The sequence below is a fragment of the Anastrepha obliqua genome, chromosome 1 (genome assembly GCF_027943255.1).
Source record: "Anastrepha obliqua isolate idAnaObli1 chromosome 1, idAnaObli1_1.0, whole genome shotgun sequence".
NCBI classification, from domain to species: Eukaryota; Metazoa; Arthropoda; class Insecta; order Diptera; family Tephritidae; genus Anastrepha; species Anastrepha obliqua.
The window spans coordinates 24,766,632-24,790,263 of NC_072892.1; the positions used below are offsets into that span (position 1 = coordinate 24,766,632).

Consider the following 23,632-nt stretch of genomic DNA (forward strand, 5'->3'; position numbering starts at 1 on the left):
TGCAATCTCAGGCCGATGATAGACTCTCCAATGAAGACTTTCCAATTACTCCACCAGATGTAGCAAAAATTTTACCTTACGAAGATACTGCATATCTAATGTCTGCTGCATTTGAAGATAAAGATTTCGGCAACGAAGATACCCAACATGACACCCCGACGTGTTTAAGTTCAACTTTGAGCGCTGCCTCATGCCTTTCGTCTTCATTTAATGTAACTTGCTCGTCCTCGCAAAAATCAACCCAAATCTCGCCGCTTCGCAAAGATTCTAGTCCCGATTCGGTGATTATATCACAACCAACGCGGTCACCAACAATCCGCAGCCCAATTTCTGAAGATGAAGTTTTCTCTAATGACGATGTATTCATGCCTGGCACCGTAAAAATCCAACTGTCTTCTGATGAAAGTCGAACAACGGAATACTTGAGAAAATTATCGAGGGGTTCAAATAACTCTGATACATCAATTGATGATATTTTATCAACGTCTGGAACATTCATGGAAGATCAGACCACAGTTCGTCGAAATTATGAATCTCGTCTCAGTACAGGCTCATGTAAAAAATGCAGTCATTCTAGTCATTCTGAGGAGGAGACCAGTTCAATTGGTACCGATTTGGATGGTACGGTGCGCATGGGCCTGCAGCAGAAGAAATGTACTCACAGTTCCCATTCGGAAGACACATCTATTGGACTGAGTATTTCTGAGTGGTCCACGGGCACCAACACAGTACGGCAGTACGCGAATCTTTCCGGATCAGATAGTCTTTCGGCAGTATCAACCCAATCGTGTGCAAAAAGTGAGAAATCGAATCATACTAAGTCCAGCATGAGTTCAATAAATAAATCAGCTGAGAGCTTGAATGAGCAAAGTGGAAGCTTTTCAAAAGGACTATCGGGTGATAATGGTTCTTCTGATGGCCTACGCTATGACATACTCTCAAACTCTGAAACGGAAAAAATGTCTGAAGCTACTTCGGCGACAAAAAGTGACGATACAACGTTAACTTTGACGGAAATGGCGCATACCATAACCGAGTGGTCTACATCCAGTAGTCGAACTTTGGTGGGAGCTCAGCCTGGCGAAAGCCCACAGGATACCAGAGGTAGCAGACGAAGCAGCTACATAGACTATGTGCCGCTTAAACAAACACGTGTGGTAGCGAAAAAATCTCCCAGCGAGGAGTTGCGCACTAATATTCCACAAGTACATCGAAGAAGTGCTAGTAATGGCAACAATGGCCGCATAAGTTCGGAGGAGGTGGGGCAAAAAGTTTCGCCTCCCAAATTAGGTGATAATGGAAGGCAAAACTCATTGTCACGATTAGCCAGATTGGAAGATAAAGACGGCGTTATGGAGCACACCAGTGCTGCACGAAAGCGGCGTTCATTGGAAATGATGTCGAAACTTTACCAAAGTCAAGAAATTTCATCGGAAAGCGAAGCTCCATTCGTAGAGCGTCTTTATTCGCCGAGTGAAAAGTTAACAGAACGATATCAAAGTCAAGAATTTGTTCCCCTACATGCATCCTCCACACAAGTTCAACAAGCACAATTTCAAGTATCACAAAAATCAAAAGCGCCACAGCCATCAATGAAACCCAAAGCACCGCAACCGCCGACAAAACCAAAACCACAAGTAACACGCCCGCTTATGCAAGCCTTGTTGAAACATATGAAAGCTGTTAGCAAAGCTGAGGAAACATCAGCTTCCGCCTCTGAGGCATCAACATCATCACAGACAAGTGCATCCGCAAAGACCACACCCCCACCATTACCCGATATGCCGCCTACTATGTCGTCAAATGATCTACCAAGAGCCCATTCAGTTGGTCAACTGCCCGAAAAGCCACTTGCAAAGCACCATAGCTATGATGATAAAACCTTGTCGAAATCACAAATACGAGAATATAAAACGAATAAATTGCGCCAATCGAACTCTTTTCACGAGCACATGCTATCGAAATCACAGCAGTCGTCGCAAGAATCGATGCCACCACGGATTGACGAAGAGTCGTCGCAGGGGGGGGAAGGTAACGGGGTATCGTCGGCCACCACATCAGCTACCATTTACAGCGAGACGACTACAAGTACGGAAACATCGTCGCCAATGTTACCACAGCGTGCAGAAAAGCTCGTTAAATGTTCACCATATTATTCAAGTAGCCTTAGTTCTGAGTCACCTCCAAACCAACTTATACAGAAACCACCTCGAAAATGTTCAATTACACGTAACACCATGATTAAAAGTCCACCGAGCGGCAATGACACCGACAGCTCTATGGATATACGCACACAAGATCCAAAACTGCGGAATAAAGGGTATCGTAGGAAACGGCAAGTGCCTGCCAAACGAATGCGTTCGACGGAAAGGGCCTTAATGGAGCAGGAAAGTTCGGAATGTTCCGAAGGTTATTTGCCAGAAATTGACTCGGGCAGTTCGGATCCTTCCTATCGACCGGAAGATCAGTATTTGGAGTTCGACGAGGAATTGGAACATGAACAAGAAACCGATGAGTACGATGATTATCCGCAATATTCCGGCGCCGCATTTGCGGCATCAAGCACATTCGAAAGTTTGGACATGACAGATAATGTAGATGAAATGGGCTTCCCACGCTACGATCGTCTGAGTCATATTACCAATCCGATGTATCAGCCACAGTTAATGCAGCCAATGACAAGTCAAAATGTTGTTTCGAAACCGGCACCAGCCAATCATCCAATGCCACCGCCAAATGGACAGCCAGTGAAACCGGCGCGCACCAAAAAACGCCAGCTAAAGCGTGAAGAATCCACCACTAGCGAAGTAATCGGAGAAAAATCTGCTGGTGCAGAGCAATATCACATGCGTTCATATGCTACGCCAGATGAAAGTGAAGTTGAGAGCAAAGCTGGACTTTCAGATGACCTGGCAAATTCAAGCGAGGAAAGCAGCGGATTTGTGCGGGCCACTGGCACGATCAGACGTACCACTACTGACATGCATGCACAATATGGCGGTGATGTGGAATTGCCCTATCCGGATTTCCTGTCAGACTACGAGAATGAACCGATTGAGTATGAACGCTATGCATGTGGATTGGATATTCGAGTTGATCCGCCGCCCAAGTTTGATGATTCGGATGATTTAAGCGATCGCTGAAAGAATGCCGTTAAACTAAATAAAGAAAAAAACATAAATATGAATGAATTTCCATAAGTAAAGTTAACTCTACCTTAGTGAAGGGATATAACAATCGTGTAGACGTAAATGTATTGTAGTAGAAACACAGTTGTAGGAGACATAATAATCAAAAGTGGAAGTTGGTAGGAGCGCAAACGCAGGAGAAATATTGTTGCATTCATAAAAGTCGACCCCGAACTTGTTTATACTTACAAATAATATTGACTAAAAATAAAATTCTCCGAATCATCTTATATTCAATTGAGACTGATTTATGGTGTGAACTGCTGCAGCCATTTTGCTTTCGACAAATCCCCATAAAGTTTATAAAAGTAAAAACGAAATAATTTTAAATATTTACATACATAACTAACTAGCAAAAAGAGACATTTTAAATCAAAATCCTTATTTGCCTGATTTTAAAATGACTAAACTTTTTTAACAATAACACGTATCGTAGACGTACATTAGACGTTTTGACGTTTTTGGAAAACGCCAGTAGCCTAAGACAGAAAACAAAAATTAACAGCGTCTGTTGTAAATGAAAAGTTGAGATTATCTAATGACTTTAACAAAATAATAAAAGCAAAAAAATATATAATCATATTGAAAAATGTTACATTTTAATGCACTGTTTACTCATCGAATAATTATGAATCAAAGAAGAAACTAGTGAAAATTTAAAAATACACAGAGCGTAGCTGCATACCTACATAAATGCATACAAATATATATAAAAATATATATACAATTAATTACACACAAACACTGCAATGAAATGCATATGCCAAGAATCATAAAATACTAAAAAAATATTTTTTTTTTTTTTTCATTCAACAAAAATAGCGCTTGCCGCCATTGTTACCGATTTGAAGTTTTTATGATAATAACGAAATGGCTTTCTGAACGTTAAGGTATACAAAAAGCATGCCAACGGCTTGTCAGAGTAATCGTACTGTTAATATTCCAAATCATATTCGTATTTACTTGGAAGAAAAACTTTTACTTAAACCTTGAGAAAGGATACTCGAGAGTTTGTTTAACGAAAATTGTTTAAATATTAAAAAATATTTTAAATTCCAACAAATGTAAAAAATTATGTATCTACAAATGGTGGCAAAATTGTTGTTGTACAAACAATTGTGAACATCGCTTCGTCATTTATAATATCTACTTAGTCAGCCCTATGACCTATACTAGGTCTCATAAAAAGTGCATGGAAAAGTGTTTTTTTTTTAAAAGCCAGCTTTTTTTAAACTAAAAAATAAACACAATTCAGTCTTACAACTGCCTTTGGCTCCATATGACGGCTTGAATACGACATAACATTTTTTTTTCTTATTCAGTCCACTCGGGAGCATAGTAGGGCCTCGACAAGACTCAGTCTTGCATTGGTTTCGTCAATCTATTTTGCTTTCTGGCTGGGTAGGTGATTAGCCTGCCGTTACCATAACATATTGTTACGTTTTTCTCCACATAAACGTCTCTCTATGACTCCTCCGAGTTCGATCACCCGATTGGTAAATAAAAGTCACAAACTAATGGCAACACAGCTTGCTTGCTTCATTTTATTTGAATGCTTAAACAATTTACTTCACCTATACACGTTCACACGCTCAACTTATGAATCGTGCATTCCGTCTATGTTGACGGTATCTATGTATCTTCGGATAAAACAAAAAAAAAAACAAAAAAAAGCTCAACTTGAAACTAATTATTTTGTGTGCATGCACTTCTGTTTATATACACGTGCTTAATACATACCGTAATATCTAAATGTGGCAACTCGTATCTTCAGGCAACTTCTGTCTTGTCACCGGATGTCAAGGCGAATTCATGTTCTAGCTTTAGTATTTCATTCGCTTGGTTTTTGCTGCTAGCCGGTTCGTGAACTTTCGTGATTTTCTTGTAGTGGTTTATTTAAATTGTTATTGTTGTTGTAACAGCATAAACATTCCCCATAAATGTTTGAGGAATGCTGTTGGGGTGACTCCCCTTGGCCGTATATAAATTCGTGGTCGTTCCGCTAGCATAGAACCAACTGTCGTGGGAAAGTTTATTTGAGGGTGCGCAACTAAGTTCTCGTTTTTTTTTTATGAAAATACAAGTTTATTTGGTTTTAACTCATAAGGAACCCAAGTCCCCTGTTTCTGAATCATTCCGAAAGCATGCAATCGCTTGGAAATGGATTGGCGGGTAACTCTTAATACTGAAGCAAGCTCTTCTTGTGTTTGACACGGATCCTCATTGAGCAATGCCTTCAATTCAGTGTCTTCGAAGCTTTTTGGCCTTCCTTCACGCGGAGGGTCGTCAACATTAAAACCACCGTCCTTGAAGCGACGGAACCAATCTCGGCACGTTGTTTCACTTAAAGCAGCATCTCCATAAACTTTTTGTAGCTCTCGATGCGCTTCAGCTGCCGTTTTTTTCGAATGAAAGAGGAAAATCAACACTTCCCGCAAATGACGATTATTCGGGACAAAATCAGACATTTTCACAACACCAAAAGTATATGATACCAAAAAACTAATGTGTCGAAGCAGTTTGTTTATCATATGTCAGAGCTTGGTTTATGACGTTTAGGTTATGTTCGAATCGACTAGCACCCATTGCTGGCGGCTTCAATTGACAAACAGCTGGAACTTAGTTGCGCACCTAATATTGTATATTACTCCCGTTATTAAGTATTTGCATAGATGAGCTTTTCCTGCGATTTGTAGTCTACGTGTTGCAGTTCCACAAATTTAGGAATATTATGGTTTTAGCATACTGCTAAGTTCGTATTTCACGTGAAATGGCTGTCAAAATCCGTACAAATTGCATTGCCATGAAATATGCGTGAAATTTCCTATGTATCTCACGGCAAAGTAGTACGTGAAAACAGCGCGCAACATGCCAGCAACATTTGTTCACAAGCACATGACATTTCAATTGAGAGAAAACTGACTGTTCGTTTGCGAATGAAGTGCCTGAGTTCGAGGACTGCGAAGTTATGACATTTGGAGCGAAATGTCTTCGCAAAGAGTGTAAGCAAATCTTTATATTGCTTTGTGTCAATATTTATGTGTGTTAATTTGTTAAAAACATATTTCTTACCAAAATTTACCAATTGCATCTGGGGCGATGCTCATGAACTTGACGTTTCTTCTCAGTTGATAATCAATGCTGCTAGCAACATTACACAGCAAGCCAAATGCGTGTTCCTGGCGAAATTTCACGCCTATGAGGTTAGTGCTAGCGAAAGGTATGCCGCATCCGAAAGGTATGTAGATGGGTTTTATCAAGAAGGGAGAATGGTGACCCCTATTAAAAAAAAGTGCGTAACTACTACACCGATGTGGCGTTATAATTTTATATTTAGAAACTTCTTTTTGCAGGGAAGATCTCTAAAAATACCTTTTTTCGGGGCATATTTTGTACAGAAAAAAAGAATATATAAAGAAAAATTATGTATTTCTAAAAGGAAAAACAAAAAAAACAATATGTATAGAACTTATACGATCTGGCAATGCTTATTTTTCTGTTTACAATTTGATGCCAATGATGATAGATTACCCGGTTTGGTCATCCGCTTTGATAAAATATAAAATTGTGAGAGTAACTTCGACTGCCACACCACTGCAAGGTTGATAGATTACCAGGTTTGCTATTTAGCTATGGGGAAAAGAAAATTGTGCGGGGAACTTTGGCTGCACGTCACTTGGGGATTCGGCAGCCGAATTCCGCGCGATCATTTCACATGTATTCACACCACACACTCGTCCAATCAAACGTTGTTCAGTCGACAACGAAGTGCTATTGGTTGTTTTTTTTTTCGTATATCACCAACGAAATTTCAGTTTTTGGAAACACACCTCAAGTGACGTCTGCCCATCACCTGATTCTGTCAAATTCGCTCAGAGCCGAATAATGAATGGTTTGTTAAAGAGGTCACATTTGAAATCTTTTCACCATCATAAAACCCATCTATCTAACAGAGGTGTACGCGGCAATTATATACCAACATTTTGCCATAGCTTCAAATCAAAAATAACAGGTGTTGGTAGGTAGGTATAGTGGTTGTCGGTTGACACACCTAGGCCTGCTGTAGACTCATTGTGATACCACCAGGGCTGTCCCCTCCCCTCACTCTACCTTGTCCTCATTGAACCCACCTGTGGCTTTAATATATCTAACAAGGCTTGTTATTTTTATATTAGCTACTTCTGCTGGCGGCCGCCGTACTCGAATCGGTTGGTGCGTGACTACGAGTACCACTCGGAATTCACAGAGAGAACGTAGATTCGAATTTCGGTGAAACACCAAAATTAAGAAAAAGATTTTTCTAATAGCGGTCGCCCCTCGGCAGCCAATGGCAAACCTCCGAGTGTATTTCTGCCATGAAAAAGCTCCTCATAAAAATATCTGCCGTTCGGAGTCGGCTTGAAACTGTAGGTCCCTCCGTTTGTGAAACACCATTAAGACGCACACCACAAATAGGAGGAGGAGCTTGGCGAAACACCCAAAAAGGGTGTACGCGCCAATTATATATATACTTCTGCCAAGTTATTCAGGGAACTTTTTCCTAAAATATTTAACCTTCTTCTATCCAGAGCCATGGACACGCATAGAAAGTTTTCTATAGTCTCTTCTTCTTCAATGTCGTTACAGCTTCGGCAATAGTCGTTATAGGGTGCTCCCAGTCGACTGGCATGCCTGCCAATGAAACAATGCCCAGGTGTAGAATGAAAGAAATGTCATAATGAAAACTAGGCACTTAAACAAACACTTTTTAACTAGTAAAACCATGAAAAGTAAGTAATCGGCTACGCCATACTTACGTACACTTTTTATGCTTGAACAATGCGGAAAATAATTTTTACTTCACTGATATTCAGTTGTAACAAATATTAGCGGGATTCTCTTAATAAACTCCATGCAATGACAAAGCCACAAAAAAAGTAGAAATATTTGCAATATCTGTAAAATTAACAACAGCGGCGTGCAATGTGAGTGGTGCTCTCTTTCTAATGCCTATTTCAGTTTGCCTTTCATGTCATTGTGCGCTACATGGAGGATCCCTGTTTTATTTTCATTTACTGTATATATTAGTATTAGCGGAATATTTTAAAATACAGCTGTTTATATTTTATTACGATTTATTAACTAACCGTCATTACCATTGACAAATGCGACCGGATCAGAGTTACGTTTATTAAAAATTTAGTTAAAGAACCAAAGCCATACCTTCATCCTTATATAAAATCAATCTATCCTAACTAAGTTATATTCAAAGTTGGCAATTGAAGCACAGACAGTGGAATATTCTGACGCTTACTAATTGGACGAGAAGCTTCACGAGATGTTCGTATGTGTATGTAAATGCTACTCTTATGAAAAAAATTCGCAAATTTGTATTTTTCTTACCTGAATTTCGCATGGGAAAAATTGCAAAAAACTATTACAATTTTCGAATATGTCGCTTATTCCGATGTGAAATGCACGATAAGGCTGATTGATGATTTTGTTGGCTTATATTGTAAAATAATGGATTTAGTTGCAACGTAACGATAAAAAAACCGTAGAAGAAAACCCCACAAATAGTTGTGACTTTTTAGGAAATATCGTGTATTTCGGGGCACACTTTCCATATTCTACGTATGTGACTGTGTTTGGTCCATAGTCAGCAATAAATTCATAAAAAGAAGTATAGTGTTAAAGGGCTGAAAGATTTAGAATAAGAACTTATTTAAGCTTTGAAACCGATGAGATGATGCTCAATCTAAGCATTTGGCGGCGCAAAATTAATCACCCTATCGGAAGATTTATAATTGTTGCAAATGGCGTGCACGGCAATCATATTTGATACTTGTGAACAGTGACAGCTGCAAAGGTCAAAATAAAGATCTCCATCACTCAAGCTAATTTTTTGTTCTTAAATTATTCAAAACAAAATTGGATGACTAATTTTGCGCCACCTTGTATAATACTCGTACGCATAAGTTGCCAAATTTAATGAATGCAAAAGTTGTATAAATATTTTAAATGGCGTGCCAAATTTAACCTAACTTTTTAGCAGGTTGTTGTTAATTTTGTTGTAAAGGTAACAAATACTATGCCTCTTGTTATGGCAAACCATATGTGTGCCAAAAAATAATGAGCTTCCTATGAAAGTTCAGCATCTACAATACCACAAATCTTCCAAATTGTTTGTATAATAATTTCCATGAATTTTAATGCTTAAGATAAGAAAAAAAAGTGTATGAAACTAGACTGTATTTGTGCTGTCTGTAATTTTTGGAAAATGTAACCCAGTTTTAGCTGGTAGCCTATTACTCATTTCGCGAAAAATCAAACGAAAAAAATTTCTATAATATTTTCGTATATCTAAATGCACAAAAAAAAGCTATACAAGGTACATAGTGTATCAAAATGCATCGCAGCTTTTAAATTTTATTTTTTATTCTTTAAATCGATAATCAAAAATACCTTAATTCTTATACATTTTAAATGCATTAATGATAATATTAATATATAATATCATGTAAAATTATGTCGTCAAAAAAAGACGAATCCACAGAGTGTTCGCTATAGCGCTGATTTGTTTTTTTTTTTTGCTATTTTCTAGTGCCCTGTTTCTTTGTTGTTGTTACCTGATTTATTTGTTTAACTTCGCATTGAAATTTCGACAATCCAACTACAGAGTATCAAATTGCAAAAGCAAAATATGTACATACATGAAAAGGTTGTTGTTGCTCTAGCGAAGTCACCTTCCATGAATTCGCTTTCAATTTTTTCTCCATATTCCAGTTGGAACGAAGTGAACTTAAAATAAAACCCATATGTATGTATGTGTGTATGCATCTTTAACTGCTTTTTTGCAGTTATCTAAAGTTAAAATTATCAAGCATTCAATGAACTGCCTAAGTTACAAAAGAAAAAATTTAATAAACTAAAAAAAGTTGTAAAAAGTTGTCTGTTCGTTTTTAATAGAAACTTACTAAACCAAATCGCTTTCAGTATAATTCTTCTCCTCCTTCAATTGGAGAAAGCATTCAAACGAATTTAAGGGAGGGGGTCTCTTATGTTTCAACGCGCTCAAGTTATTAAAACTTGTCATGAAATAATTCTTCGAATGAGGAGACAATCCAAAGGTTGGTGAAACTGTTTTCTTGAGTATAGAAAAAGGGCAGACAAGCAATGAAGCGCTTTAAGATCAACATAAAGATTTCCATCATTCAAAATCTTCTTTTTTTAGTAAAAAAAAATTATTCAAAAACAAAATTGGATGATTAATTTTGTGCCACCTTGTGTATTCCCTCATATAGATACTCGTATATACAGTGACTTGCAAAAGCGTTCATTAAAAGCTAGTTTGTCATACATTTGTCTCCAATCGCAAACTTGCACAGGTAACATAATTATCCATATTTGGATCATGTAAGGTATGATAGATACCGTTATATGAAGTAAATGTTTCCAGCGGATATGAAGACAAAAACTAAAGTTTTGAAGTCTTTGCTCCAGACAAACAGCGAGCTCAGTGCCTACAACTTGCCGAGGAGCCCAATAATTGGGACGGGCAGTAATGGAAACTTGTTATTCTTCTTCTTCTGGTAGCTTGTTACTCAGTCTTTTCCCACAAAATAAAATCAACAGACAACAGACAAGTAAAACAAAAATCAAAAGACTGGAATCAATTGGCCAAGTTTAGTCATGGCACAACAAAAGACATTGAAATCCGGCTCTCATGATTTGGCGAAGTTTGCAGAGAAATAAAGTGGGAAATTATACGGAAAATTAATGTGTCATGAGAGCAGAAAATTATATTCAAATTCTAAGAGACGCATACTTCCGAAGCCTGGCAAAATTTGGTTGTAAACCAGGACATATAGTCTTCGTGTAGGATAATGACCCGAAACATAAAGCTTAGGTTATTACAAAATGAGGTCTAGATGGCGGCATTTATTGTTAAGATTGGTCTGCACAGAGTCCATATCGCAATCCCATTTAGAATTTGTGAAGCATACTAAAAAAGGTTATAGTTAGAAAAGGTCACTCTGAAACTTTCAAGAGTTTTGATCATTTTAATAGATTTGCCTTAGGTATAACTCACTATTTTCAATGCTGGCAAATTTCTTTTCTGATATTCGACAAGCTTATTAGAGCTTAGAGCGCGTTCATACATAAAAACGTTTGCTGTTTTTTTTTTTGGTTGCTTCAACTCGTAAGTTGTGGAAGAGGGGAGAAACGGGGAAATGAAACGAGCACCAAATTGCTCATGTTCGATCAACATGCTTTTGGTGTTCCTCGTTATTCTCAATGTTGTTGTCGGTTGCAGACTAAAGACTAAAACAATTGCTAGCAACGGAAAAGACAGGCAACACGAAAAGAAAATCGTATTTTAGTAAGCTGCTACAACAACAACCACAAAAGAAAATTCGCAAAGTTGAAGCCACAAAAGTGTCTCTGTATGAACGCGGACTTACTAATATTCATTAAGTGCTTCTAAGATAGATAGATAGATTTTCTTCGAGGCTTGCACTTCAACCTGCTCATCTGCCCTCTGCTCATCACAGTACCTCATCCAGTTCCCTTAATAAACTCAGGATAGAGCTGGGTTGGACTGCCTTTCTTCCGGCGGCAAATGACCGAGATGTCTCAACCTTTTCCGCGCTATGGCGCTGCATTTAAAGAGAGGGTGCATTGGAGTCCCGTGGATTGGTCATGGAAACGGCAATTGTCAGTGAGTGTTTCTAAAGAAATGTAATTTTTGTCCGTTCTTTTCCAGTGCTGCCAACATATGTTTATTTATACTAGTTTCTCCATCTGTTCGCCACTCGCTAACGCATGATGACTCGACGACGTACGAGTATATTAGTGGCTGTTGGTTTTTTGCTTTGAGTTAATTTAAATTAATAAATTCAATTTTGTTATTAAATTAAAATTTGAAATTACGCACAGTTACGTGGTTTCGAAGTTGGCCGAAAATTAGCGAACTACACAATTACATATGAGTGCAATAACTGTTATAATTTTATTTTGGTAACCGGCACATTCTGCAAATCGTACGATTTGAAGTCGGTGCGTTTTGCGATATTTTGCATTTTGAATATTTGCTATGAAATAAAAAAATTGTGCAAATGGAAACTGCCGGAAACACATAATTTACGTCATATCCCACGATTTATTGCCAAATTTTTGTCCTTTTGTTAAGAAATCTCCGAAATAGATTTTGTAAATCGCACTGATTCCACCTCGTACGGCTTGCAGAACAAGTCTGGGCAATACAAAAAGTATGGCGCAAAATTAACGGAAAGGAAAGCTCATACTGCGACTCGCATACATACATACATACATACATATATCTCTTGTTATTAATTTGCACTTAGGGGCGAAAAAAGCACTCCCTTAATTTTTTTAATCAAAAATACCTACACATACGTATACATATATACATGTATTTATGTACAATAAATGTGACCATTAAAGTATTAATTGATGTATTTTCGTGTAATTTTCGGTAATTCAAAAATCTTGTTGTGATGTTGCAAAATGCTATCCTTTAAATTGGGTTTTATATAAATTGCAACAATCTCTGAATGTATTAAATTTTCGTTTAGTGAAAAGAAATTTCGTGATAAAACGATGAAAATGAAATTAAAAATCCCGAATGATTTGAAAATTGGCAAAAGGTAATCAAAATTTTTTAATCAAAAAACCATTTAATTATGATCGTCGTACTTTAAGATAACTGTGCCAAATTTTATGATTTCTTGTCAGTATTTAGTAGTTAAGAATTTCATGAAATTTATTGTTCGTAGTTTACAGGTAATGTCAAGCACACGCATACATACATACCTATAGTTAAATTTTGGTGCATATTAAAAGAGAAAAACAAAAAAAAACAAAGAACAAATGAATTAAAAAATAGATTTAATGAACGTGAAACTTCTAAAACAAAAAACATTATAATGCTAAAATAAAATGTCAGTTATGCATTTAAGCGTATTAAGCAAAACAAAGCACAGAAATAGAATTATTTCAAATAGTCCAGTCTATTTAGTGTGGCAAATTCGCAATTTTCGAATTGTTAACAAATTTCAACAGTGTCTGCAGTTATTCATATGCCAATGAAAATTTTGTATAAAAGTGAAATGTACGTAGATATACATGTGCATACAAAGTGGCGCAAATCACTCTATCGAAAGATTTATAATTTCTGCAAATGGCTACGTACGTCAATCATATTTGACACTTGTGAACCAAACAGCTGTAGTATGCAAGCAAATAAGCAATGGGGCACATAAAAAAATAAATAGTTAAAATAAAGATTTTCATTACTCAAAATCTGTTATTTTTTCATTTAGTGAAAAAGTTCTTCAGAACCAAAATTGGGTGATTAATTTGGCGCCACCTTGTATACAAACATATAAGCAATGGGGTGCATAAAAAAATAAATAATCAAAAAAAGGATTTTCATCACCCAAAATCAGTTTTGTTGTTTCATTAAGTGACAAAGTTATTCAGAACCAAAATTGGGTGATTAATTTTGCGCCACCTTGTATACAAACAGATAAGCAATGGGGTGCGTAAAAAAATAAATAATCTAAATAAAGATTTTCATCACTCAAAATAATTTTTGGGTTTTCATTTAGTGAAAAAGTTATTCAAAACCAAAATTGGGTGATTAATTTTGTCCCACCTTATGGGGTGCATAAAAAAATAAATAATCAAAATAAAGATTTTCATCACCCAAAATCTGTTTTTTTATTTAGTAAAAAAGTTATTCAAAACCAAAATTGGGTGATTAATTTGCGCCACCTTGTATACAAACATATAAGCAATGGGGTGCGTAAAAAAATATATAATCTAAATAAAGATTTTCATCACTCAAAATCAGTTTTGTTTTTTCATTTAGTGAAAAAGTTATTCAAAACCAAATTTGTGTGGTTAATTTTGTGCCACCTTGTATACAAACAGACATGCAATAAATAATCAAAACAGAAATCTCCATCACCCAAAATCAGTTTTCTTATTTAGTAAACAATTTATACAAAAACAAATTTGGGTGATTAATTTGGCGCCACCTTATAATCTGCAAATTCACCAAATTTAATAGCTAATACGCCATTCTACGTACATAATTCTCTTTCTTACGCCTTTCGTGAATTCGAAACTCGTAACGACTGGACTAAAAACATACATACATACTACACTACATAGATATTGTCATAAAAATTAAATAAAACTCAAAACACTTTCAAATTAAAACAAATGTTACAAACTTAATAAGAATTCCATTAATGATTACATGAAATAAATAAAGAAATTCAATAATCAATGCAATTGATATCGTTTTAGTGTAACGCTAGCAGGGGAATTTTGAAAAACGAGGGTTGTCTTTTATATTTTGCGCCCAATAATCGTCTTCTTTTTCTTCTTCTTGATTGGCGTGAGTTTAACATTAACAAACCGCGCCAGTCGTTTCTTTCTCGTGTTAACCGGTGCCACCAAGGGAAGCCAAGTGTGTCTCCACCCGATCTTTCCAACAGAGAGGAGGCCTTCGATACGGTACCAGCTGGTAGCCTCTTCCTCTGCTACCAGCTGGTACTTTATCGAATGCTTTTAGACCGGAGCTTTTGGACAACTTGACCAAGCCAACAAAGCCCAATAGGGAAAACGCACTAAATGCATATTCATTACTTGAAAGTCACTACACTTCTGCATTCACTTAAACCATTTTTCAAAGCACTTTTGCCACTCCGAAGTGGGTACCTCCAAAACGAGCTATTTAAAGAGTTCAACGGCTTCGTGAGACGTTGAAAAACGTTGGCCTCACATCTTGCTTTTGATTTTCGGAAACAAAACGAAATCATTACGTGCCAAAGCAGTGCTGTAAGGCAGATGACGCATTAATTCCACCATTTGTGTGCCCAAAAAACTCGCTTGTGTGAGCCGATACGTGAGAGCTCGCATTGTTTTGGCGAAAGATGATTCGTTGTTATTGTTGTAGCAGCATAAACATTCCCAGTAGATATATGGAGAATGCTGATGGAGTGACAGTCTTTGGCCGGATATAAATTCGGATCGTTCTGGTAACGTAAAACCGACTTTCATGGGAACGAAAGATGATTCATTTTCGGCGCGTACACCCTTTTTGAGTGTTTGGTCGAGCGCCTCCTCCTATTTGTAGCGTGGGTTTCGATGTTGTTCTACAAATGGAAGGACCTACAGGTTCTAATCGACTCCGAACGGAGGAGGTTTTTCATGGCAGAAATACACTCAGAGGTGTGCCGAGGGGCGACCGCTATTAGAAAAAGCTTTTTCTTCACTCTGGTCTTTCATCGAGATTCGAACCTACGTTCTCTCTGAATTCCGAATGGTAGTCACGCACCAACCCATTCGGCTACGGTGGTCGTTTTCGGCGGTTGGTTTCCCTTAATTCTCCGTAAATTTCTCACGAACAAATGGTTGTGTACCACTAAAAATTTACTGCTTTAAGTTGCTCTAGTGGTACAGTTACGACATCACCAGATTCTCCAAACACTTCCGAAACAAGCTACCATTTGCTTTGAGATGCGTCTTCCGCGCAACCACTTTTCTTGAATCAAGTTCGGCTTAGAACGCCCACACTGACGATTGGTGTTTTGTTTCCGATTCATATGCATAGATCCAAGATTCGACATTTTTACGATAGGTTAGATGAGCGTTGAATCACCGCGGCTGAATTTATTCAACTTTTCTTTACATCAATCGGCACGAGCACTTCTTTTGGGCCATTGCCAAATTATGCGCTATCCAACGAGAACAAATATTCTTGACGATCAAGTGCTCATGTAATTTTGAATGTGTGGTGGTTCCACTATTGCCCAAGGTTACCTTTATCAATTAACGCATAACATCGATTGTTCTGGCACAACAACCGTTTTTGTACAGTCTCCGAGATATTTAATCTGCGGGCATCGACGGTCACGTTGGAACTCGTTGTACCAGCGTGTCACAGTGGCTCAATATGGTGCTTCAACATCATCAACTCATGTCTCGATAATCCACGTCGCAAATCGTAATAAATCATCGCCGAAAATATTCACGAGTTATTTCCCTCTTTTAGGCGAAATGAATTTGGAGCTCGTAAGTGAAAAAATTAAATGCAAGTTTGTGATAAAAAACACCAAAATTTGCGATAAAAATATCGAATTGTAGCTCATCTCACGGAGTGTTGCACTTTATAGGTTAGATTAGTTTATTGGCTCAGTATTTTATGCCAAACTGGAGGGCTGGCCTGATTAGTTACCGAAAACAATTTTTTTTAAATTACTTTTATATGTGTGCTGGGCATGGTTTATAGCCGATTCTGCCCAATTTATATTATGTATTTGAAATAGTTTTACTCGAACTCTTCGACAAACAGATATAACTAAATAAATGTTCTTCATCATTCTAAACATCTTTGTATGTAAGGTGGCCCTTATGTGCGGCAAGCCATGACCGAAAGAATACTCTACCTTTCTTTAGTATTAATTGAAAAAAAAAATTCGGCACAAATTTATTTTTGAAGTAACGTCTGTATGTTCATTGAAATAACATTCACAGAATATCACGGCATTAATGGCAACATGTCATTGGATCGTCGTGGAGAAGTCGCCACGCCACAAAACCGGTATGATCTTACCCTAGGATCGGATAAGTCATCATCATTATCACGATCGGAAGCCGGTACCTATGATGTAATTCAAGCAGAGATTCAGCACGCCAAGCGCCACGAACTACCTACAGGCGTAGCCATGGCGAATAACAATAATGGACCGCATGCTGCTGGCAGCTCGTTGGATGCTGACAACGACACAAAGAAGCGGGTAAGAAAGCAATCCACCATCTGCTTTTTTTTGCATAATAATTCCAGTAATAAATAATTAAGAGTAGCGTTTTTCAAGATAGATTTTTAAATTACTTTTCTACATGTTAATCGTTTGCTGAAAGAATATCATAACTCAAAAAATCGAAAATCCGAGAAAAGCAGCCTTAAATTATTAATTTTCACTGTATCGATTCTTTCATACTCGAAAAAAATAAAGCTTTTATGAATAGTGGAACGCAATTTTCGAATGGAAAAGAGATCTTGGCATAGTAAAATCTAGGTCAAGCAGTCTGTAGATACTATTGAACTCAGTAAGAGCACTCGTAATAGGGGCAGAGTTATAGCAGCAGTCAGCCTGCTTTAGAGGCTTCAAAAAATCGATTTTTTCGTGGATTTTTTTGGGAAGGAATGAAATATTTGATTGAAACGAAACTTTCAGGTTTTATTGTTATATATTTCAACGGTCTTCTCAAATTTTTTCATTCAAATATATGTCATATTAAGCCTGGTACAAGCATTTTGCCGAGGCGCCTCGAGTGTGCATGTGTCGTGTGGCGTGAAAGATGCAGGTCGCAATTTTCATCTGAAACCAAAAATCCCAAAAACATTTTATTTTAGTATAGTATAGCTTCTAGTTAAAGAAGAAAATTAAACAAAAAGTGAGAAATGCAACAATTTTTCGCTAATAAAAAAAAATTCTTTTTTTGGAAAAACAAATTCACTTTAGATTGTTTAAAAAGTTGGTTAATCGTAACTTTCTTAAGGTTTTTTAGGTTCAACTAGAAGAAAATTTAATTCCGAATACAATCAATGTTATCTCGTTTCGATAGGACGTTTAACTTTTTCCCTATCTTTCCCGCAAATTAGGAAAAATCGTAAAAATAAAAAACCGAGAAATCGCACTTCGAGCGATCCGGCCGCTCGTATACCTGCTCGACGCTTGCTCACAATTTCTTCTGTAACTCAGAAAATATTTTGAATTTGCTTCTGAAATTTTGAAGACACATTCTTGGATAGTTTGGGAAGCCATTCATGCAAAAAAAATCGATTTTTAGAAGCCTCTGAAGTAGGCTCCCCCCTTAAATGGATAGTAAAACCGTAAAGTTTTATGAGACACATTGAAGCCAATCTGTTTGAGAATTTCGGGACAATCAACAGAACCACAAATAACATCAAGGACTGAAAGAAGGGTACGTCTATTGGCAAGGAACCCCAGATTTATTAGCATATCGAGCAACCGAGCACTGTAGGGTGGTAGTGGATCAGAGAAATGAAGAGGCATGAATTGGATGCCCAAATCAAAGATGCTTATTCGAGCTTAGGACGAACTAAGGAGTTATTTGAATTTTTCTAGAATAGGGATCGTTAAAATCTCTCGCATAGCGCCTGAGAAATGCTAAATTAGCACAAGTCTTCGACAATATCTGACTAAAATGATTTACGAATGTAAAGCCAGATCAAATGTCACGCCTAGATCAGAAAACTCTTTAACTTGAGAAGGAACAGCATTTGATAAAGGGTAAGAGGAAGAAATAACATTCAGAGTTTTTGAATAGGTGTCATGAAAACATTTTTTATATTAAACGAAAGCTTATTTTCAATTGAGTACTAGGGTTGCTCAATAAGTATTGCGGTTCGATAAGAAAAACACAATTTTATGGTTTGAAATACACTTTCTTATTCAGTATAGTCTCCCTGAGCATCAATAAATTTAAGATTCAAGTCTATGAATTCCATCCCTGAAGTGAGAATCTGTAAGGGCTGCAAAATACGCTTCCTCAGCTGTTGGTGACCTCATAATTTGATGAAAAACGCGTGCCACGCATGAATTTTTTTCGGTCTGGAAACAAATGGAAGTTGCTAAGGGCCAAACTTGGTGGATGCTCCAACAATTCGAACTTTAATACATCGATTTTAGCCATTGGGAGACGGTGCAGTGTACTGATGAAAAATATTTTTTTCTTTTCCAAAATGCTGAGAAGTAAATTTTTTTTCTTTTCCAAACTGGGTCTGTTTTCAGAATTAATTGTTTTACCAGTTTGCAAGTATCCACAAACAAAATTCCTTTCGCATCCCAAAAACTGATGCTAACACCTTCTTGTTCGATTTCTGGATACGAACTTGTTTCGGGGGTGAAGAACCATGTTCGCACCACTCTTCAACTTATTGCTTTGATTTAGATCATGGTGATAGGCCAAAGTCTCATCCATAGCGACTAATTGACGCACAAAATCCAGTTTATCTTTTCGAAAACGTTCTAAATGTTGCTAGGAAAGTCGCATCCGAATGTGTTTTTGTTTCATTGTTAGCGAATGAGGCACCCATTGTGCTCACAGTGTTCTGAAACTCAATACTTCAGTAAAAAATGGCTTACACTGCCCAATGAGATGCCTAGCGCTTCTACTAAATCTCTTCAAGTCATTTTTTTCTACGATTTCTAATTAACAGATTGAAGCGAAACTTCACATACCCTATGATCCGAAAGTGCTGGGAATGTTTCAATAAAACAAAACAGAGTTAAATTTCAGGCAAATTTATTTTATCTCCTTCGAAATATGACCCATCTGAAGCAACACACATGTGCCAACGTTTAACTCAGTCCTCCATGCACCCCTGGTAGGCCGACGAAGGCATGGCCTTCAGCTCCTTCGTCGCATTCTCTTTGATCTCCTCTATCGACTGAAATCTTCTTCCACGAAGTGGTAACTTCAACTTGGGAAACAAAAAGAAGTCACACGGGGCCATATCAGGTGAATACGGAGCTTGCACAATGGTATTTACTTGGTGTTTGGTCAAATAATCCAGCACAATTTGGAATCGATGCGCTGGCGCGTTATCATCACGCAAAATCTAAGAATTGTTTGCCCATATTTCCGGCCGTTTGCGACGTACAGCATCTCTCAAACGCTTCAAGCCGAATAAATAATATTCTTTATTGACTGTCTAGCCCGATGGAAGGTAATCATGGTGTACTACGCCTTGGCAATCGAAGAAAAAAGAGTCAATTAAACATTCCCGGTACTTTTTGATCATAGGGTACGTTGATATGAAGAGTTACCAACATAAAAAAAATTTTAAGTTAGTAGCAACACCCCCTCTTATCGAACCCAAAACTACTTGAACAACCTAGTATTCCTCCCTAAGAAAAATTAACCCTTAAATGCGCAATTGTTTTATCTGTTTTTGTGAAAAAATGTATGCGCTGAATGACGCGCAGCAGTCGCTTGTGACAATTTGATAGACAACAACATCGGCTGATTTTTTGTAAAAAATGTGAATATTTTTCTGCATTTATTTTCAAAATATCTTTATTAATCATAATAGTCTTTATTAACGCAAAAATGTAACCTGAAAAATATTGCGAATATTGTAAAGAGATAAAGTAACTTAATTACATGAACGCAACTGTAGATGGCAGATGTTAGGGTACATTCTCAAATAATAATTGCAATTTCACATATATGTTCACATATCTAATAACAGTTAATATTTTTTTCACTTCCGTAAGAAATGGCCCACAGAGAAATCATACTTTTTAGCCAAGGAGCTGCTGATGACCGAGCGAACGTATAAAAAAGATTTGGAAATATTGAATCGCTCATTTCGCCAGGAACTTTCTGCGCAGGATGTAGAGAACTTGCAACCGCTCTTCGATTTTCTCGACTCGATGGCTCATCATCACAGCACATTTTTGCGTGACATCGAGCATCGCATGGTGCTTTGGGAGGGCCGTGGCACGCACGATACACATCGCATTGGCGATGTTATGATGAAGAACATTGCAGTATTGCCCATCTACGACGAATATATACAGTCGCACAAAGAGATTTTGAATTGCATGAACGAGATGTTCGAAACCGATGAACGTTTCCAACAGGTTTACAAGGATTTCGAGCAACAAAAATTATGTTATCTACCGATTGGTGAGCTGCTGCTAAAGCCACTCACTCGCATATTACACTATCAACTTATCTTGGAACGTAAGTAGGCGACATTTTTTGTACGAGTATTTCCATCCTTACACTTGTTAATTGCCTTGAATGCGAATGACAATACATCAAATTCTTGTCTTCTTTCACCCTCATCTTCAGGCCTATGCGATTTTTATACCGAAGAGCATATCGACTACGGTGACTGCCAGGCCGTTTATCATATTTTACTGCGTACTGCGAAGCAAATACGCGAACAGCTGCCTGAATCGGAAAATTTTGTGCAACTTTGCGAATTGCAGCGCGACATAACTGGATTCGATAAGTTGGTGCAGAACCAACGAAGACTGATACGACAAGGCTGTCTACTTAAACATTCGAAACGCGGTTTACAACAACGTATGTTCTTTTTATTTTCCGACATTTTACTTTACGGCACAAAATCGCCCATCGATCAGTCATTCCGCATCTTTGGTCATGTACCAGTGCGTTCATTGCTTACCGAAAATGCCGAACACAATACATTTTCCATATTTGGTGGGCAATGTGCAATTACAGTGAGTGCTGGCACCACTGCTGAGAAAACTCTCTGGCTGGCCGAGCTATCGAAGGCGGCGGCAGATATCAAAAATAAACCGCCCACACAGCTGACCTTAACTTCGCTGAAAAATTGCAGTGAGTAACTTTAATCACTTGAATATTAAGTATCTAACAATATCAGAATACACATACATACAAGATGGCGCAAAATTAATCACTCTATGGGAAGATTTACAATTTTCGCAAATGACATACGACGTCCTTGATATTTGGCACTTGTTTTTATTTAAGGAGTTAGGGGTAGTTAGAGGCCTGAAAAAATTATGATTTTCAATAATTTTTTTTGCTAGTCAATTGCTTTATTTTACAAAAATAAAAGCAAAGCATTAATACATCATATTTCAACTTGACTTTAGCAAAATTTCAAAAAAAAATTAATAATAGTAAAAGTTATCGCTGTTTGTTTGGAGCCCGTTTCCCCAGAAGTCCCTTGCGGTGATCATCACAAGTCCTTGGAGATTCATCTAAAATCAATTGGACAAGAGAAATTTGTTTTATTAATAGATAATCTTGTGCCTGATCGAAGCTTTTTTTTTTCAAAATTAACAATATGGCGGCCTCTGGAAATATTTTTCAGATTTTCGAGAAAAAAACCGAGAACTGAAAAAAATTGAAATTTTTCAAAAAAAAAATCCTTCGATCAGTCACGAGTTTTTTATGTTTTTCAAAAGCTGTATAAATTTTATGGAAATCTACCAAGCGGTTTTTAAGTTACAGTGATCACCAGTTCAAAAAACATCGTTTTGAGAAAAACGCATTTAAAGTTTAGCTCCGGACCGCCCTTTGTTAATTGTTGAATAACTCGAAAAGTATTTATCGAATTCACTTCAAATTTTCGCACAATACAGGGTGATCGATATGAAGTGTTACCTTTTCAAAACACCATAACTTTTTTGTGTGAAATTAGTTTTTATTGATTTCAAAGACAAAATTGTTGAAAAATGATTGCAATTTTAACATACATACTTTTAAGATATTATACTTTAAGAAAATACAAAAAAAAATCCAATTTTTTGAAAATTCTGGCTACCCCTAACCCCTAAATAAAAAAATTAAGCAAAAACAAAACGGATGATTAATTTTGCGCCACCTTGTATAAGCATTTAGTGCATGTAAATGTAAAATAATATTTTAATAAATATTACAAAACTTTCATGGCTGCCAAGAAAAGGAAGATGCAACTCTATGTAAGTCAATGTGGCTGCAGTTGATAGTCAGAAGTAGTAATTAGTGCGTGCCCAAAAGTTATCATTTGGAATATTCATATCCATATACTATAATAATATAATATAATAAAAATTTGGTTGTGGTGAACTTAACTTTAATTAAAAAAAATTGATTTAGAGTTTTCGAAACAATATCATTCAATATTTTCGCCTCATTAGTCATAGTCAGTCAACCAAACGTATCTTAATCCGATTGTGAGTGTGTGGTAGTTTTCAAAATTTGATTTCATCGATATACAGGGTGGTCCATATAGTGATTTTTTTAGTCATATGTTACTTTAACAGTTGCAGTTCTTTCCTCATGTCTCCGCTTTACGCTTGCACAACGTGGGAAAATATTACAAACTTATTTCCCAAGTGAATGTTGCGTAGGCCAAGCAGTGCCTGAATTGAAAAGTAGTTAAAATCATCTTTTCTAACGTAGCTCATTTTCATCTCAGCATCAAAAAAAAGTGTGTAAGCAAAACTTGCGCATATGGAGATCATACAGGGTCCGGCACTCGAAGTATAACCAACTTCAGACCGCTCGCGCTGCTGATGCACGCGCTGTCTGTTAGTTGGCTAAATGACTGTCCAGAGTATTGTTTACAAGGGCGCGGAAGCATTTTGCCGAGAGTAGACGCGAAACAAGAAAATCAGTAATGGATTTCAAACGTAGTAATGTGATTATATTATATTTGGCTGGGAAATCACAACCAGCCATTGTTGGTGAGCTCGAGCATCTTAACATCGCGAAACGTCATGGAGAGGGTCTTCAAAAGACTGTAACGCCACGTGAAATGGTTCAAAAAGTTAAGAAGCGACTTGAGCGAAATCCCCGACGAAGTGCCAGTCAAATGGCGTAAGAACTGAAAGTATCTGACCGTAGCATCC

General features: G+C 37.1%; 1 protein-coding gene across 2 annotated transcripts in view; it reads left to right on the forward strand.

Annotated features, from left to right (window-relative positions):
• The window catches only part of LOC129238035 (FERM, ARHGEF and pleckstrin domain-containing protein 2), a 114,889-nt gene that overhangs the window by 87,597 nt on the left and 3,660 nt on the right, over positions 1-23,632 (forward strand). The window contains exons 11-13 of one of the 2 annotated variants that reach the window (XM_054873084.1): positions 16,740-17,002; positions 20,513-20,984; positions 21,096-21,608. In XM_054873084.1, the coding sequence (XP_054729059.1) occupies positions 16,740-17,002; positions 20,513-20,984; positions 21,096-21,608 (1,248 nt within the window). Of the gene's footprint in view, positions 1-11; positions 1,291-1,344; positions 3,144-16,739; positions 17,003-20,512; positions 20,985-21,095; positions 21,609-23,632 lie in introns of those variants that run through there. The other variant, XM_054873075.1, reaches the window with a different exon arrangement.